This window comes from Meles meles, chromosome Y, assembly GCF_922984935.1.
Source record: "Meles meles chromosome Y, mMelMel3.1 paternal haplotype, whole genome shotgun sequence".
In the NCBI taxonomy this organism is placed as follows: Eukaryota; Metazoa; Chordata; class Mammalia; order Carnivora; family Mustelidae; genus Meles; species Meles meles.
In genome coordinates, this window is record NC_060088.1 from 12,769,080 (window position 1) to 12,786,775 (window position 17,696).

Sequence of the window (17,696 nt, forward strand, 5' to 3'; positions counted from 1 at the left end):
TGAAGTGCTAAGATAGAAACCAAAGATTACTTTTAGCTAAGATCTTTTTAACATTGGGCTTCTTTGTTTATATGTATGTTTTTTTAAAGGACAAGATCACTTGTTGCCTGAAGCAGAAGAAATCACTATGATTAGTATTCAGCTTGCAGCTAGATTCCTCTTTACCACTGGATTTCACACCAAGAAAATTGTCCGTGGCCCTGCCAGTGATTGGTACATGACTTTGAATTTTATTCATATTACTGAACTGCTTTATTTTTCCCTAGCCATGAGAATCTTATTTCAAACATAGGATAAAAATTTGGTGGTAGTGTTGAAAGTATTAAAATTGCTTAGTCTTAGTATGCCTTCTATTCAAAAAATTGACTCCTATTTCTGTTAAGTTTTATCTTTTACTGTTTCATCATGAAAGTTTTAAGCTTTATCTAGATGGAATTTTTTTTTTTAAGATTTTATTTATTTATTTGACAGAGATCACAAGTAGATAGAGAGGCAGGCAGAGAGAGAGAGAGGGAAGCAGGCTCCCTGCTGAGCCGAGAGCCCGATGCGGGACTCAATCCCAGGACCCTGAGATCATGACCCAAGCCAAAGGCAGCAGCTTAACCCACTGAGCCATCCAGGCGCCCTAGATGGAACTTTTTTTTAAGATTTTATTTATTTATTTGATAGACAGAGATTACTAGTAGAGAGGCAGGCAGGGAGAGAGAGGAGGAAGCAGGCTCCCTGCTGAGCAGAGAGCCTGATGTGGGGCTTGATCCCAGAACCCTGGGATCGTGACCTGAGCCGAAAACAGGCTTTAACCCACTGAGCCACCCAGGCGCCCCTATCTAGATGGAATTTTGACATACGTTTAAAAATATGGAAGTTTTGTGTTTTTTTTTTGTTTTGTTTTGTTTTTTTATTTGACAGACAGAGATCACAAGTAGGCAGAGCAGCCGGCAGAGAGAGAGGGGAGAAAGCAGATCATGACCGGAGCTGAAGGCAGAGGCTTTAACCCAGTAAGCCACTCAAGCGCCCCTTTTTTTTTTAAAGATTTTATTTATTCATCTGACTGACTGAGAGATCACAAGTAGGCAGAGCAGCAGGCCAGGGGTTGGGGGGGGAGCAGGCTCCCTGATGAACAGAGAGGCCGATGTGGGGCTCGATCCCAAGACCCTGAGATCATGACCTACGCCAAAGGCTGAGGCTTAACCCACTGAGCCACACAGGCACCCCAATATGGAATTTTTTTTAAGTGTTTACAGACTTAAGTTTCTAATTGTAAAAGTAAGGAGGACATTATAATACCTTATCTAACAGCTGTTTTCAGCATCTTTCAGAATAGAAGATCACTCCCATCAGGAGGGGATCTGAAAATACATATGCAGGGGCGCCTGGGTGGCTCAGTGGGTTAAGCCGCTGCCTTCGGCTCAGGTCATGATTTCAGGGTCCTGGGATCGAGCCCCGCATCGGGCTCTCTGCTCTGCGGGGAGCCTGCTTCCTCCTCTCTCTCTGCCTGCCTCTCTGCCTACTTGTGATCTCTCTGTCAAATAAATAAATAAAATCTTTAAAAAAAAAAAAAGATAATACATATGCATCAACACAAGTTCTCATGTAATTCATTTTGTGACTGTAAGACTAGATCAGTTCTGATACTGTACCTAAAACCAACCATGACCATTAGTTATAGGGAACTTTCTTTTTTATTTGATTCATAGAAGTTTGTTGGTTCACTATAGAAATCAAAACAGAAGCACATTAATAAAAGTTGACATTCATATATTTTTCTGTTTTAGGTATGATGCACTGTGCATTCTACTCCGTCATAGCAAAAATGTGCGGTTTTGGTTTGCTCATAATGTTCTTTTTAATGTTTCAAATCGCTTCTCTGAATATCTCCTTGAGTGCCCTAGTGCAGAAGTGAGGGGTGCATTTGCAAAACTTATAGTATTTATTGCACATTTTTCTTTGCAAGATGGGCCTTGTCCTTCATCATTTACATCTCCTGGACTTACTGGTCAGGTAATTGAAAGCTTTTCTCTAACAGTGAAATACAAGTAAATTCTTTTTCCCTCCAAGATCAAATCACTAAACATATGCGTTTGTTTTACATGTATACCATATATATATAGCTATGCGTAAACTATTGAGTTTATTAAAATTATTTCATAGCAATGGGTATGATTATTGGATGCTTTCAGAATATAAGGAAAATTTCTTCCATTATTCAGTTACTAGCCGTTATGTAGTAAGTATTCAGATTACATATATTCAGGGAGGGTTTACTTTTATAATGGCTAAATTTGCCTATTATAATGGCTAAATATGCCTATTTAGCGTAAAACTGTACACATGGATTTATTTTTTTGCAGTTAAAACAGTTAAGACGTACAATGAAATTTCCAGCTCTTCCATCTCTATAAAGCAACTGCTTTTAGTAATTTCCTTCCTGATATTCCTGCCTAATGCAGTCATGTATGTGAACATACCCCTAATGCAAACATACATATGGGAAGTATCCTTTTCTCCATCTGGTTGCTAATAAAATATTTTATTCTTCACAGGCATGTGATAACTTAAGCTTGAGTGATCACTTACTAAGAGCAGTATTAAATCTCCTCAGAAGAGAGGTTTCAGAGCATGGCCGTCATTTACAACAATATTTCAATCTGTTTGTAATGTATGCCAATTTAGGTAAGAATTCTTTATAATTCCATATAATGTATTATTTCACATTTAGTACTAAATTGATGAATGTATTTTAATGCAGTGATGAGATCTAATTTCTTCTGAAACAGAAGTAGGAGTCCATATTTATGTAGTTAAAATCCATTGCAGATTTTGTGTATCACTTTTTTTTTTTTTAAAGATTTATTTATTTGACAGAGAGAAATCACAAGAGAGGCAGGCAGAGAGAGAGGAAGGGAAGCAGGCTCTCCGCTGAGCAGAGAGCCCGATGTGGGACTTGATCCCAGGACCCCGAGATCATGACCCGAGCCGAAGGCAGCGGCTTAACCCACTGAGCCACCCAGGCGCCCCTGTGTATCACTTTTTAATGGGAATTCTCATCTTGGATTCCGGTAATTTATGCAGTTTTGCTCATATTTTTTGTCTCCTAATACTGGTTTTAAAAAACTGTTTCACACGCTGTATCCCACATGATATGGATCAGAATTCATTTTCATTTTCCGAAAGATCCCAGGTGGTTATATTTGTCAGTTTTAGGAATCACTGACTATGGGGCGCCTGTGTGGCTCAATTGGTTAAGTGACTGCTTTCAGCTCAGGTCATGATCCTAGAGTCCTAGGATCAAGTACCTCATTGGGCTCCCTGCTCCGCAGGGAGCCTGCTTCTCTTTCTGACCCTCGCCCCTTCCCCCTCAATGTTCTCTCTCTCACACTCTGTCTCTCTCAAACAAATAAAATCTTTAAGGAAAAAAGAATCATTTCTTAAAGAAGTTGCATTGTATATATCTGTGTTTTTGTTAAAATAAATTGAAGGCAGTGAAATGTACATAAGTTACTAATTTCTGTTGAAATCAATAACTTCAAAATATGCTTTTCTGTTGTTCATTTCTTCTTAGTTGTTCCAGAGTGCTTACTTAAATTGTTACACCATATTTTTTTGTTAGGCTTTTTATTCTATTGTTTTTTGATTAAATTTTTAAGTTTTTTTGTCATGCCCACCACAACTAGAGTATTAAATCCTTGTGATCAGGGTTTTTTGCACAGTAGTTCTTAGTCACTGTTTTCTGAATGGATGGATAGTCAAGAATATACATAAGAAATTTTCTAAAATTTTTAATATTCTTATAAATTATTGTTTACTAAGAGTTTAGGAAGAGTAAACTTCTTACATTTATATTATAAAGTTTAAACATCAGTGATTCAGATTTTGATGCACCAGTAGCTCAGAATTACTAATCTTTTGAGATGTAGTTTAGTTGAAAATTTTACAATATTAATATATTTGGGTAGAAGTTTATGAGGAATTGATTCAGAGGTCATTTTATTTATTTTTAAAGGTTTTATTTATTTAAAAAACAGCAAGAGTATGAGGTGCAAGGAGCATCAGGGGACAGAAAGGGAGAAGCTGAGCAGGGAGCCCAATGTGGGACTCCATCCCAGAACCCTGGGATCATGACCTGAGCCAAAGGCAGATGCTTAATCAATTGAGCCACCCAGGCATACCCCAGAGAACATTTTAATTACAGATATTTTGTATCCACGGTTAAATTGTTATCCAGACATTCCTCTTTGTAAAGTATAATCTGTATGAACCTATTAGTCACTGCTGATTACTTAATAGAAAACTTTACTTTTGTTCTCTTCCCCCCCACCACCCCCTTGTTTCTGTAGTGTATTATCCTTTCCCTTATGTATCTCTAATTGAGATTCTGGGAATCTTCTAGTTAAGAGGGACGAGGGCATCAACACAAACAAGCACACATTGTTCTTCTTTTTCTGGTGCACAAAGATACTTTTATTATAGCACAGGGACAGGATACATGGGCAGAAAGAACTGCCAAGTTTTGTGGAGGAGGTTATCCTTATTTTCATTCATATTTTTAATGCAAAACTATTAAATTTAAACATTCACAGAAATGATATTTTATAGGTTTTGGTTGGGTTTTTTTGTTTTGTTTTGTTTTGTTTTGTTTTGAAGAGTGCACATGAAAGGGGCACCTGGGTGGTTCAGTGGGTTAAAGCCTCTGCCTTCGGCTCAGGTCATGATCCCAGAGTCCTGGGATCGAGCCCTGCGTCGGGCTCTCTGCTCAGCAGGGAGCCTGCTTCCTCCTCTCTCTCTGTGCCTGCCTCTCCGCCTACTTGTAATTTCTGTCTTTCAAATAAATAAAAAAATCTTTAAAAAAAAAAAAAAGTGCACATGAAAGCATGTGTGGTTGGGAGCGGGGCAGAGGGAGAGAGAGACAGAATCTTAAGCTAGCTCCAGTGCAAAACCTGACAAGGGGCTCAGTCCCATGATCCCGAAATCATGACCTGAGCCAAAATCAAGAGTCAGATGCTTAAGCAACAGAGCCACCGAGGCATACCTATAATTTTCGTATTTTCATTTCAGTTATTATTTACATGTCATTTATTATTGGTCCATAGTAGAGTTTAATAGTAATTTATTTTGCCATAAATAATTATGCATTGATAAATCTTAATATTAAATCCTTAAAGCCTTATTTTAGGTTTCAGAATATTTTTGGATTTTTGAAAGGTGAAACATTGCATATGCCATACATTCTTTTCTTTTCCATGAAAATTTTCACTTTATTTCATATTTTAACCTAACATTTCTCCCATAATTTCTTTTTTTTAATTGTGTTACATTGGTCACCGTACAGTAGGTCATTAGTTTTTGATGTAGTGTTCCATGATTCATTCATTGTTCACATATAACACCCAGTGCTCCATGCAGGACATGCCCTCCTGAAGCCATACGTTCTTTGACCTTTCTTAGTAAGGTCTGCAGCAGCACCCCATAATCAAACAACTGAATATTTCAGTAATAAATATTCATTCTGTGACAATGGCTGGGGAGTATCAGAACAGTTAAAACCAGGCAGGCTCCACCAAAAAATGTGTTGTAACATGAACATTATTTTTTTCCAGAGATTTATTTATTTGCCAGAGAGAGAGATCACAAACAAGGGAGAAGCAGGTTCCCTGCTGAGCCGGAGCCTGATGTAGGACTCAATCCCAGGACCCTAGGTTGATGACCTGAGCCGGAGGCAGATGCTACCCTACTGAGCCATCCAGGCATTCCAACACCAGCATTATTTAAAAAAAAATAAAATAAATAAACACTAGGTTTTTCAGGATTTTTGAATTTCACATAAAACATCGTGAACCTGTCTTTTTGGTCCTGGGAATACGGTAATGCGTAAAGAATTTTAATGAGATAGGGCACCTGGGTGACTCAGTGGGTTAAGCCTCTGTCTTTGGCTCCTGTCATGGTCTCGGGGCCCTGGAGTCAAGCCCCATGTCGGGCTCCCTGCTTGTTGGGGAGCCTGCTTTCCCCCCTCTCTCTGCCTGCCTCTCTGCCTACCTGTGATCTCTCTCTCTCTCAAATAAATAAATAAAATATTTTAATTTAAAAAAAGAATTTTAGGGGCACCTGGGTGGCTCAGTGGGTTAAGCCGCTGCCTTCGGCTCAGGTCATGGTCTCAGGGTACTGGGATCGAGCCCCGCATCGGGCTCTCTGCTCTGCAGAGAGCCTGCTTCCCCCTCTCTCTCTGTCTGCTGCTCTACTTGTGATCTCTCTCTCTCTCTCTGTGTCAAATAAATAAATAAAATATTAAAAAAAAAAAAAAGCACACATAAAAAAAGAATTTTAATGGAATATAAAATATTGTGATAGAAGGGAAAATACAAGTGCTATCATACACATCCAAGGCATATCTGAACTGCACTTAGAGAGTAAGAAGGGCTTGCTGGAGAAAGTAATATGGGAATTTGTTGGTAAACAGAGTGAATGGCTTATTGGACAATGTGAAAGTTACTCAGTATGAATTGAATTGGTGAAAGATATGGCATACAAGAAGGAATTAGCAAGATGCTCTAACACATGGTGTTTGTCTTGTGAGAAAAAGTTTTTAGTTTATCATGAGGTTATTGAGAACCGTTACAGCACACAATAGTCCCCACCCATCCCCAACTACTTACTGGTTTCAGTCTGTGGTTTCAGTCATGTGCACTGTGGTCTAGATGCATCTCATCCTCCCCTTGAGGTGCTGAGAGGTCAGTGGTAGCCTAACATTACATCACAACAACATTCACACAGGCATTTTATCATCTCACATCATCACTAGAAGAATGGTGAGTAGAGTATAGTAAGGTATTTTGAGAGAAAGATTATATCCACATAACTTTACTACAGTGCATTGTTAAAATTGTTCTGTGTTAAAAAAAAAAATTGTTCTGTGTTATTGTTGTTAATCCCTTATCATGTGTAACTTATAAAGTATGTGAGTATGGGTGAAAAACACAGTATATATATACATCAAGTCTTGGAGGTCTTGGAACATATTCCTGGGGTTTAAGGGAGGCCTATTTATTAATATTTGTCTCAGAACGATGATACTGATTACTAGCTCATTCAGTAGTAGACCATGGGACTCTTGATCTTGGGTTCAAGCTCACATGGGTATAGAGATTACTTGAAAAAAAAAAATTTTTTTTTTTTTTTTTTTTTTTTTTTTTTTTTTTTTTTTGAAGAAAAACACCAAGATATCACTTGAAGTGAGAGAGTAGTGGTGCCATTACTGAGAGGAAACATAGGAAGAGGAACTCATTTGGGAAGATTAAAAGTATGTTCCACACTTAAAGAAGAAGTTCAGTGAACAGTGAGATGTGTATATCCAAATTTTAAATCATTTCAATGAATATCTAATACTGTCGACTTAATCACAAGAAAAGTAACTAGGGTCAGGAGAATGGGAACTTTAGAGAAACACCATCTTCATAGCTAGAAAGAAGAATCCACAAGTAAGATAAAGAAATAGCAAGAAAGAGGTAAAAAGAAAATGAGAGAGGAAATCCAAGGTTAAAGAGTTTTGAGAAATAGGAATTAGGATCTGTTTTTACCTTCAAAGAAAGGTAAAGACAGGCACTAAATGGTCATGAGATTTGGAAAAATAAGGGAGGTAGAAATAGCAAATTTAGACCTCCTCCCCCCTTTTTTTTTCTTTTCTTTTTTTTTTTTTTTTTATTTTTTGCTTAAGAAAGGAAAAGAGGATGGTAGTTTACAAAAGAAATTTTATTTCTGATTTAATTTCACTGTCTTCACTACCTGACTATTTTTTTTTATCAATTTTTTTTTTTAGGAGCTGCTGAGTGGCTCAGTCAGTTAGGTGTCTCCCTTTGGCTCAGGTCATGATTCCCCAGGTCCTGGGATTGAACCTCTCATTGGGCTCCTTGCTCAGCAGGGAGCCTCCTCCTCCATCTCCCACTCGCCCTGCTTGTGCACGTGCATTTTCGCTCACTCTCTCAAATAAATAAATGAACCCTTAAAAAGTAATTATTATTTATTTATTCATTCATTGGTGAGAGAGAGAGAGAGAACATGAACAGGAGTTGGGGAGGGACAAAGGGAAATGAAGAAGCAGACTCCCTGCTAAGCAGGGAGCCCAATGAGGGGTTCAGGTTCAAGACCTCCTAGAATCATGACTGAGCCAACGACAGACACATAACCAACCAAGCCACCCAGGTGCCCCTACCTTACTTTATAATGATGAGAGTTGCCATCTAGGCCACTCTTAGGTCTCTAGATCCAAAGAGTATTATTTCCTTAGAGTTCAGTATTACTGGAATCCCACAGTCACAATTTCAGTTAGAATAATTAAACTAAATCAATGTATTTTTTGTTCTGCTTGTATTTCTGTAGTCTAAACAGAGTAGATGAACTTGCATAAAACTATATGCAGCTATATTAGATAATTATTTAGTGCAACACTTGCCATTCTAATTTTTATTTCTCCAACATGTATTCTTCTCCCCTTTTTGATAGGCATAGCAGAAAAGACACAGCTTCTGAAATTGAGTGTACCTGCTACATTTATGCTAGTGTCTTTAGATGAAGGACCAGGTCCTCCAATCAAGTATCAGTATGCTGAATTGGGCAAGTTATATTCAGTAGTGTCTCAGCTGATCCGCTGTTGCAATGTCTCATCAAGAATGCAGTCTTCAATCAATGGTAAAGTAGATTTTTATTCTATATCATAACAATAATCGTAGACTTCTGTATTACTTAAATCTCTGAATATTTATAAAAATGAACTAAAAGCCTGAAGGCTCATGTTTTTGTTATTTTTTTAAACCATGAAGCTGTTTCACATGTTCAAAGAGAATTTTTAAAAATTTACTACCTACGGGGCACCTGGGTGGCTCAGTGGATTAAGCCGCTGCCTTCGGCTCAGGTCATGATCTCAGGGTTCTGGGATCGAGCCCCTCATCAGGCTCTCTGCTCCGCAGGGAGCCTGCTTCCTCCTCTCTCTCTGCCTCCTTGTGATCTTTCTCTCTGTCAAATAAATAAATAAATAAATAAATAAATTTACTACCTACTCTGATAAATCCTTAAGTTATGAAATTGTTGGCTTAAAATTTTTTACTTTTTTTGTCTTCAGTGTCAGTGTTTGCATTTTTTTTTTGGATCTTACCATCTTGGAATACATCTGATTATTTTAATGAATATTTTACTGGACTTAGGAAAGTTAATTTATAGTCAGTCTTTGAAGCAAAAAATTCAGTACAATTTTTTATAGAAGTTAATTGGCTTTTTACTGATGATCTATTCTAGGTAATCCCCCTCTTCCCAATCCTTTTGGTGATCCTAATTTATCACAGCCTATAATGCCAATTCAGCAGAATGTGGCAGACATTTTGTTCGTGAGAACAAGTTATGTGAAGAAAATTATCGAAGACTGCTGTAACTCAGAGGAAACCATCAAATTGCTTCGTTTTTGCTGCTGGGAGAATCCTCAGTTCTCTTCTACTGTCCTCAGTGAACTTCTCTGGCAGGTGAGAGGAAAATAAACATTCACATGTCCATAACTTGATTTAGATTCCTTTAAATTAGTAATTCAACTATCTTTTACTTGTTCTAGGTTGCATATTCATACACCTATGAACTTCGGCCATATTTGGATTTACTTTTGCAGATTTTACTTATTGAAGATTCTTGGCAGACTCACAGGTGAATACATACTTTTGCTACCAGAATATACATTTTTCTAGGTTCTAGAAATAATAATTGAAATTACCAGCTGCCAAATATACTTTCATTTCTTGAAGCTCTGTTAATGTTTTATCTTAGAAACAGTAATAAGAAATTAGGAGTGCCTTGCTGGCTCATTTGACTCTTGATGTCAAGATTGTGAGTTTGAGGGGCGCCTGGGTGGCTCAGTGGTTTAGGCCGCTGCCTTCCGCTCGGGTCATGATCTCAGGGTTCTGGGATCGAGTCCCAAGTCCGGCTCTCTGCTCTGAAGGGAGCCTGCTTCCCTCTCACTCTCTCTGCCTGCCTCTCTGCCTACTTGTGATCTCTCTCTGTCAAATAAATAAATAAAATCTTTAAAAAAAAAAAAAAAAAGATTGTGAGTTTGAGCCCCAGTTTCAGTGTAGAGATTACTTTTTTTGTTCTGTTTTTTAAAAAAAATTTTTTTTTTTTTTTAAATTTGACAGAGTCACAGCGAGAGAGGGAACAACAAGCAGGGGGAGTGGGAGAGGGATAAGCACGCCTCCTGCCAAGCAGGAAGCCCAGTGCAGGGCTCGATACCAGGACCCTAGGATCACAACTCCAGCTGAAGGCAGATGCTTAACAACTAAGCCACTCAGGTGCCCCACAGTATAGCGATTACTTAAAATTAAAATCTTCATTTAAAAAAAAGAAATAATAATTAAAAAATTAAAATGAAGGGGCACCTGTGTGGCTCCTCAGTCAGTTAAGCATCTTCCTTCAGCTCAGATCATGATCTCAGTGTCCTGGGATAGAGCCCCACATCTGGCTTCTTCGCCCTCTGCCATCCCCCTATCTGTTCTTTCTCTCTTCTCTCTGTCAAATAAAATGTTTTTTAAAAATTAAAACAAATATAATTTTGTTTCATTTTTAATGTTTTCACCTAAAGTTCCAGTTTCACTCTTAATATTAGTTTTTTTTCTTCTTAATGTTTTTTACCTTTTTTTTTTTTTTTTTTTTTTTTTAATAAGAAAAGTAGCTTAAGGGGGCTCATGGTGGCTCAGTCTTTAAGCATCTGCCTTCCGCTCAGGTCGAGATACTAGGGTCCTGGGATCGAGCCCTACATTGGGCTCCCTGCTCAGCAGGAAGCCTACTTCTCCCACTCCCACTCCCCCACTTGTGTTTCATCTTGTCTTCTATCTAATAAATCTGAAAAAAAGAAAGAAAATTAGCATAGTCTTTTGATAAGTATTTAAGCTCCATATAAATATTTTCAGATTATTTTATACATGAGGTTTTTTAATTTTGTTTCATTTTTAATGATTTATTTGTCTTAGTGAATGTTGGTAGGGCAGAGGGGTACTAGGGAGGGGCAGAGAGAGTCTTAAACAGATTGTGCACTCAGGAAGAGCTCTACACAGGGCTGGATGTCACCACCCTATGATCACAACTTGAGCTCAAACCAAAAGTTTAGACATTTAACTGACTGCACCACCAAGATGCCCCTGTACTTGTTCTTTAATTAGTTATGTGGTAACATTTAGTTTCTAAAAGTAATCGTAGTCTTTTAGTGGTTTTTATAAGTATATGAAGAGGTAAAAGCGGTAACTTTTTTTTTTTTTTTTTTTAATTGAGAGAGCATAAGCAGGGTGATGAGGGAGAAGCAGACTCCCCGCTGAGCCAGGACCCCCCCCATGAGGCGGTCCCAGGACCCTGAGATCATGACCTGAGCCAAAGGCAGATGCTTAACTGACTATACCACCCAGGTGTCCCAAAAGTGTTAATTTCTTAGAACTAAAGTTATTCTACTCTAAGTCTTCATCCCCAAATTCCTCTAAATGTTCTTTGCCATAAAATTAAGCCCACAGAAAAAAAAATTTTTTTAAGTAGTTTCCACACCCAGTTGGAGGCCAGTACGGGGATGGAACTCACCACCCTAAGCTCAAGAACTGAGCTGAGATCAGCACACTTAAACAGCTGGGCCACCCAGGGGCCCACAAGTTATGATTCAGAATTAGTTACCCAATATCCCTCATTTTTCTTGCAAAAGCATTGTTTTATAATAGTTTATTTTAAAAGGAAACAAATATAATTTGTGACAAATATTGTCACCCATTAGCCATAATCAAAAGAAAAAGATGAAAATACTTTTTTTTTTAGGATTTTACTTTTTTCTTTGTAAGAAAGACACAAGCAAGGGAGCTGCAGAGGGAGAGGAAGAAGCAGATTCCCTGCTGAGCAGGAGCCTGAAGTGGGACTCAATCCCAGGCCATGACCTGAGTCAAGGCTGGCACTTTACTGACTGAGCTGCCCAAGCATCCTACATTATTTTATAAATTTGTAGTGCTTAATCATTACAATCTTGAATTTCAGGGGAGCTGAAATACTAGACTTTTTGAATTATTATTTTAATTTGTCATCTAATTAGCCATCACGGATTTCAAACAAATCAGTTAATGTCAAAATAGCATTAACCAAAACCAGTCACCATGAGACAAAAGTATTAAAAGTTTCAACCTACACTTGTTTATTACTCACTACCTATTTCAGTATCATGAGAGAATTTGATTTATTTTTTAAATTTTATTTGAATTCTAGTTAGTTAACATACAGTAATACTGGTTTCAGAAGTAGATTTCAGTGATTGATCATTTACAAAGAATACCTAGTGCACATTCTACTACCTGCGCTCCTAAATGCCCATCACCCAGTTACTTCCATCTACCCCTACACACCTCCCCCAGCAACCCTCAGGTGTTCTCTTGGTTTGTTTTTCTCTCCCTTTTTTCCCCCTCCTTTCCCACATGTTCATCTGTTTGTTTCTTAAATTCTACATAAGAGTGAGATTATAATGAACATTTAGTTTACATTACAAAATATCTGTTATGTGCCACACCAGTAATAGGCAACAGGACAGGTAAAGATAATATGGTTTACAATGGATATAAAAAGCAGTTGTAGTAAAGATAAGGTGGCAAAAATACCGACTGACTTCATTATCACCTAAAACTGAAGAATAAAGTAGAGTATATATTACAATACCATTGTTTCCAAGATAAACAAGATTTGGATTATGAAGTGTGTATACTGCAAAGTAAAAGCACAAAACAGGTGCCCGCCTGGCTCAATCAGAAGAGCATGCAGCTCTTGATCTTGGGGTTGGGAGTTCGAGGCCCAGGTTTTGGGTAAAGATTACCAAAATAAAAACATAACACAAAACCAAAAAATAGGTTTTTTATTTAGAATATAATGATGTTCCTAGTCAGTAAGGTAAATGGTGAAAAGGAGAATTTTTCTAGACACTTTCTATCTAGGTCCTTCTAAAAAAGAAAGAAGGCACATTTTGCCCACAATTTTAAATTGGCTTTTGAGAAAAACAAGAAGTAACTGGATGTATAAAATGTTATGCTGATACTTGGTTAGAACTGCAGTGCAAATCAGTCAAGTTTACTCTTGCCAGTAAAAATTGCTTTATGTGCCATATGTATATTCTAATGATTTGAATTCAAGTTCATTTTGTACTGTGAAATTTTGTCACTTCCATAGTCACTAGACTCTGCAGTCTTTAAAAAAAAAAAAAAAAAAAAAAAAAAAAAAAAAGATCTGCAGGGCTCCTGGGTGGCTCAGTCGGTTAAGCGTCCAGCTCTTAGTTTTGGCTAAGATTATGGTCTCAGGGTTATGGGATTAAACCTTCTGTGAGGGTCCATGCCCAGTGGGAAGTCTGTTTGAGGTTCTCTCTTTACCTCTCCCTCTGCCCCTCTGCCTCCTGCATATGTGCACTCACACTCTCCCTTCTTTCTCTAGAATAAATTAAATCTTTTTAAAAGAATGCTCTGACTCAGTAATTTGATCAAACTGAAATTATATTCAACTGAAGCAGTCTTGCAGACATATAGTTAATTTTAATCCTTAATTCAGTATTACTGATGCATTTAATTTATAGTTAGCAAAATAATCCGGGTTAATAATTTGAGTAAGACTTCAGACTTTTCAGTCAGACTTTAGCCATCTCTCCACCTTGCTGGCTTATGACAGTAGGCAAACTGAATTCTATACTTATTTTTTTAATCTTTTAAATGGGTTTATTCCTTAGGTAATTAACTCTAGGGTTAAATGGATTTGATGAGTACATCAAAACATGTATTAAATGGCACAGTGTTAGCTACAAAATACTACAAATATTTATATTTGATTCTTTTTTAGAATTCATAATGCACTTAAAGGAATCCCAGATGATCGAGATGGTTTGTTTGATACAGTTCAGCGCTCTAAGAATCACTATCAAAAAAGAGCATACCAGTGTATAAAATGTATGGTAGCACTCTTTAGCAATTGTGCTATTGCTTACCAGATATTGCAGGTGAGAGTTTTTTTCTCATATCATTTAATAATCTGTACCATAATTAAAAACTACTTTAAAAGAATTGTGAAAATTTGGGCTTAGAAATTAAGTTAGCATTGAAAATTATTCTAAATTTTTTCATTTTGAAGGGTAATGGAGATCTTAAAAGAAAGTGGACCTGGGCAGTGGAATGGCTTGGAGATGAACTTGAAAGAAGACCATATACTGGCAATCCTCAATATGCTTACAATAATTGGTCTCCTCCAGTGCAAAGCAATGAAACATCAAATGGCTATTTTTTGGAGAGATCACATAGTGCAAGGATGACTCTTGCAAAAGCTTGTGAACTCTGCCCAGAGGAGGTAAAAAAAAAAGCCACCAAAAGGGCAGCAGATAAAAACGGAAGAAAAAAAAAGTAATTTTTTATATATATAGGCCAGTGTTTATTAATTTCAAAAAATTGTGGGTTTGTTGGCTTTAATTTTTGTGTTGCTTGATTTTGTTTTTAAGGAGTCAAATGAACTTAGTAACTCCTTTGTTAGAGAAATTCCTGTGAAATTTTCTAAAAATTACATATCTGGAAAAATCTAATTTTTTTCTCTAATTGTTAGTTAATTTATTTGCTTTAAATGAAAAAAATAGTGAACAGTCAGCTGGTACATTTTTAAACTTTTTTCTCAAAAGGAAATTAAAACAAATTTAAAGTTGCTTTCATAATCAAATTACTAATCTCTTAATTTAAAATTAGGAGCCAGATGATCAAGATGCTCCAGATGAGCATGAGTCATCTCTACCAGAAGATACCCCATTGTATCTTCATTCATCTGGATCTCACTGTCAACAGGTAAATAAGACTTCAGTGGGTTATGATTTTTTGTTTTTGTTTTTATTCAGTAAGTTTTTGTACTTTACCAAAAAAAGAGAATTTAGTTATAATATGTTTTGTAAATTTTCAGCTCTGACTATGAAGTAATAAAGGGATTATTCATAATAGCTTTGCCAGGATGATCAGAGGAAGAGAGTGGTTAGAGGTGGGGTCATGTTGCAGCATGTTTCAGTCTACCCTTAGGGCATTTTTCCTGGCCAGTTAGGTAATACTCTTGTGCTATTACGGTTAATAAAAATATGTGATACTTCACATGAACATAAAATTAGTAACTGTTGAAGAAATGTTAAGACAAACATATCTTGGTTACGTTTGCCCCAATATTCCTTTGCAGTAAAAATGTTTTACAAAATCAGTTTGAGTGATTTCAGTAGATGATGAGTCATTGGGGAAAAATGATAACTGGTAAGAAATATACATGAACAGTTCAACTTTCATTCAAAAACAAGAATTTGGGGAAACGTTTCAGGAAAGATCGTTGTCCTAACTTTAAACCACAAACATGACTAACTGAGGTCTTTAAATTTAATATGCCTCAGAATCATGTAAAGGGCACTTGTTAAAAACAGGTTGCTACGTTCCAGCTCCACGATTTCTGACCATCAGAGGTGGAGTATAAGACTGTATTCTGACAACTTTCCAGGTGATACTGATGCTGCTGGTCTGTGGATCGCAGTGAGAGCACCAGTTCTATTAGCGGAATATTTGGTGATGAACACTTTTAAAATACTTCCCTTGTGAAAATAGAATCCAGTTTTATCATAAAGACACATTTTCTTGAAACAGTATTATATCATACTTAAAATTCCTTAGAATATTGGAACTGAATTATAGGTTAATTTATAACTACTACATTATTGTTTTTAGATAAATCCCTAGAACAGACATGTCTACTTTTACACAAACTTTATCCTATGATTTTTCACTTTAATTTTAATATATTAAAAGTTTGACATACTGCTCTCTTTCACCCTCTCAGAATAATCATGTGCATGGACAGCCATATACAGGGCCAGCAGCACAACACTTGAACAACCACCAAAAAACTGGCCAACACACACAAGAAAATTTTGAAAGCAATGAAGAAGTATCCTTATCTCAAATGAAGGATCAGTGAAATACCTATCATTAACTGCTTCCTTTAAGACCATGCACTCAGGCCTTACTGTCCAAACTTTTTCTGTGTCTGGCTGATATTCAAAACAAGAGAAACTGTTCAGCATGAAGTAGAGAGGCTATTCACTGTCTCATTTGCAGAAATTTGTTGTCAATATATATAAGCCACCTGCAGGGGAAAGTGTATAGTGTTTTGTATTAAATGGCTGATACAAATATGTAAATGGCAAAGATGTATATAGTATATTAATGTTTGACTGTTAATTCTTAACCAAGAGAATTTTTTTTTTTTTTTTGATGAAGAGTCACAGTTCAAAAAAATAATTTTCTTGTTCTGTTGCTGCATTCTGCATCCAGTATTGTCTGCTTCGTGGCAATTGGATCAAATCCTTTACCAAAAATAAAACCAAAAAAGGTAATATAAAACAGCCCATCCATAACAATCACACCATTGGTTTCTTGTTAATTCTTAGTTACTAGAGCCATGTAAGGCTGATTGGTAACCTTGAATTGTATGGATGGTGTGGAAAAACTGGTGTTGTAATATTGTGTCTGGATATTTTTCATTACCTTTTTATTCTGGTTAACCAGTTTAAAGCTATAATGATGCTGTAACATTTAGCATGGCGTCACACTAAGTTTGTGTAGCCAGTGAAGACAAAATCACCTGAATGATCGCAGTTTCCCCCAAAGTGACAGTTCTGTTACCTAGAAGTTTTTATTTCTTACACCTAGCGTACATATAAAACAAGAGGAAAAATGTGACAGAGAGGCAATTTTCAGTTACTCATATATTCTTTATATTTAAAGTTTGACAGTTCAGTCTCTTGATGGGAAAAGGAATGTGAAAGTATTGGTTATAGGAATTTTTTAAAAAACTTTAAAAAGAATATGCAAGCTTTTGCTACCCCAGAATGTGTGAAGCATAATAGACGACTGTATTTTGTGTGCTTGTTTTGTTTTACAATAGAGTTTATTAGGTGATACTTTTACAGAAGCCCACCGAAGTGGACATCATCAGAATCCTACAATATTTTGAAGTACCATTGCACCTAAATGTCTGGCTGGTTTTCTAGTCAGTCACAATTTTACTTGAAAGCAAGAATTGTCCCAGTTCCTTTTCCATTCCAAAACTCTTATGTTATGGTATTTAATTAAAAAACATAAACTTCTGGTTAGTTAATATAATTCTGAAGTACTGTTTTAGAATAAACATTTGTTTCAGGATTCTATAGCTCATGAGTTAATCCTGTGTTTAAAAAAGAATTCGTAACTTTTGAATGTGTGTAATATTTTGAAACCTGTCTAAAAACCAAATATCCTGCAAACAGATACAGCCTGTCCTATACTATTTAAATATTTTGCTGTTTTGTTTTATAAAAATTATTTTGCTGAACTCACAAATAGAATTTGATTTAAGAAGAATTTTGTCTTTTGTGGGGTTTTTTTTGTTCCTCTTTTGTTCTTAAACATAATTTGTATAACATATATTGGCATGACACTGAATCCAACATTTCAGACACTGCATCTTAGTGCTTAAAATTATTTACTTTTTGGGGAACCTGGGTGGCTCAGGTTAAGCATTTGCCTTCAGCTTAGGCCATGATCTCAGGGTCCTGGGATCAACCTGTTTCTGGTTCCCAGCTCAGGAAGGAATCTGCTTTTCCCTCTCCCTGCCTCCCTGCTCATGCTTTC

General features: G+C 36.6%; 1 protein-coding gene across 2 annotated transcripts in view; it reads left to right on the forward strand.

The window, feature by feature from the left end:
• LOC123935823 (probable ubiquitin carboxyl-terminal hydrolase FAF-X) overlaps positions 1 to 17,420 on the forward strand; it is a 157,555-nt gene extending 140,135 nt beyond the window's left edge. For both annotated transcript variants that reach the window (XM_045996623.1, XM_045996624.1), the window contains exons 36-45: positions 90 to 213; positions 1,776 to 2,001; positions 2,544 to 2,673; positions 8,494 to 8,679; positions 9,283 to 9,503; positions 9,590 to 9,678; positions 13,861 to 14,017; positions 14,149 to 14,361; positions 14,748 to 14,843; positions 15,865 to 17,420. In XM_045996623.1, coding sequence (XP_045852579.1) covers positions 90 to 213; positions 1,776 to 2,001; positions 2,544 to 2,673; positions 8,494 to 8,679; positions 9,283 to 9,503; positions 9,590 to 9,678; positions 13,861 to 14,017; positions 14,149 to 14,361; positions 14,748 to 14,843; positions 15,865 to 16,002 — 1,580 coding nt within the window. In that variant the 3' untranslated portion in view covers positions 16,003 to 17,420. The remainder of the gene's footprint in view (positions 1 to 89; positions 214 to 1,775; positions 2,002 to 2,543; positions 2,674 to 8,493; positions 8,680 to 9,282; positions 9,504 to 9,589; positions 9,679 to 13,860; positions 14,018 to 14,148; positions 14,362 to 14,747; positions 14,844 to 15,864) is intronic.
• The last annotated feature ends 276 nt before the right edge of the window (positions 17,421 to 17,696 follow it).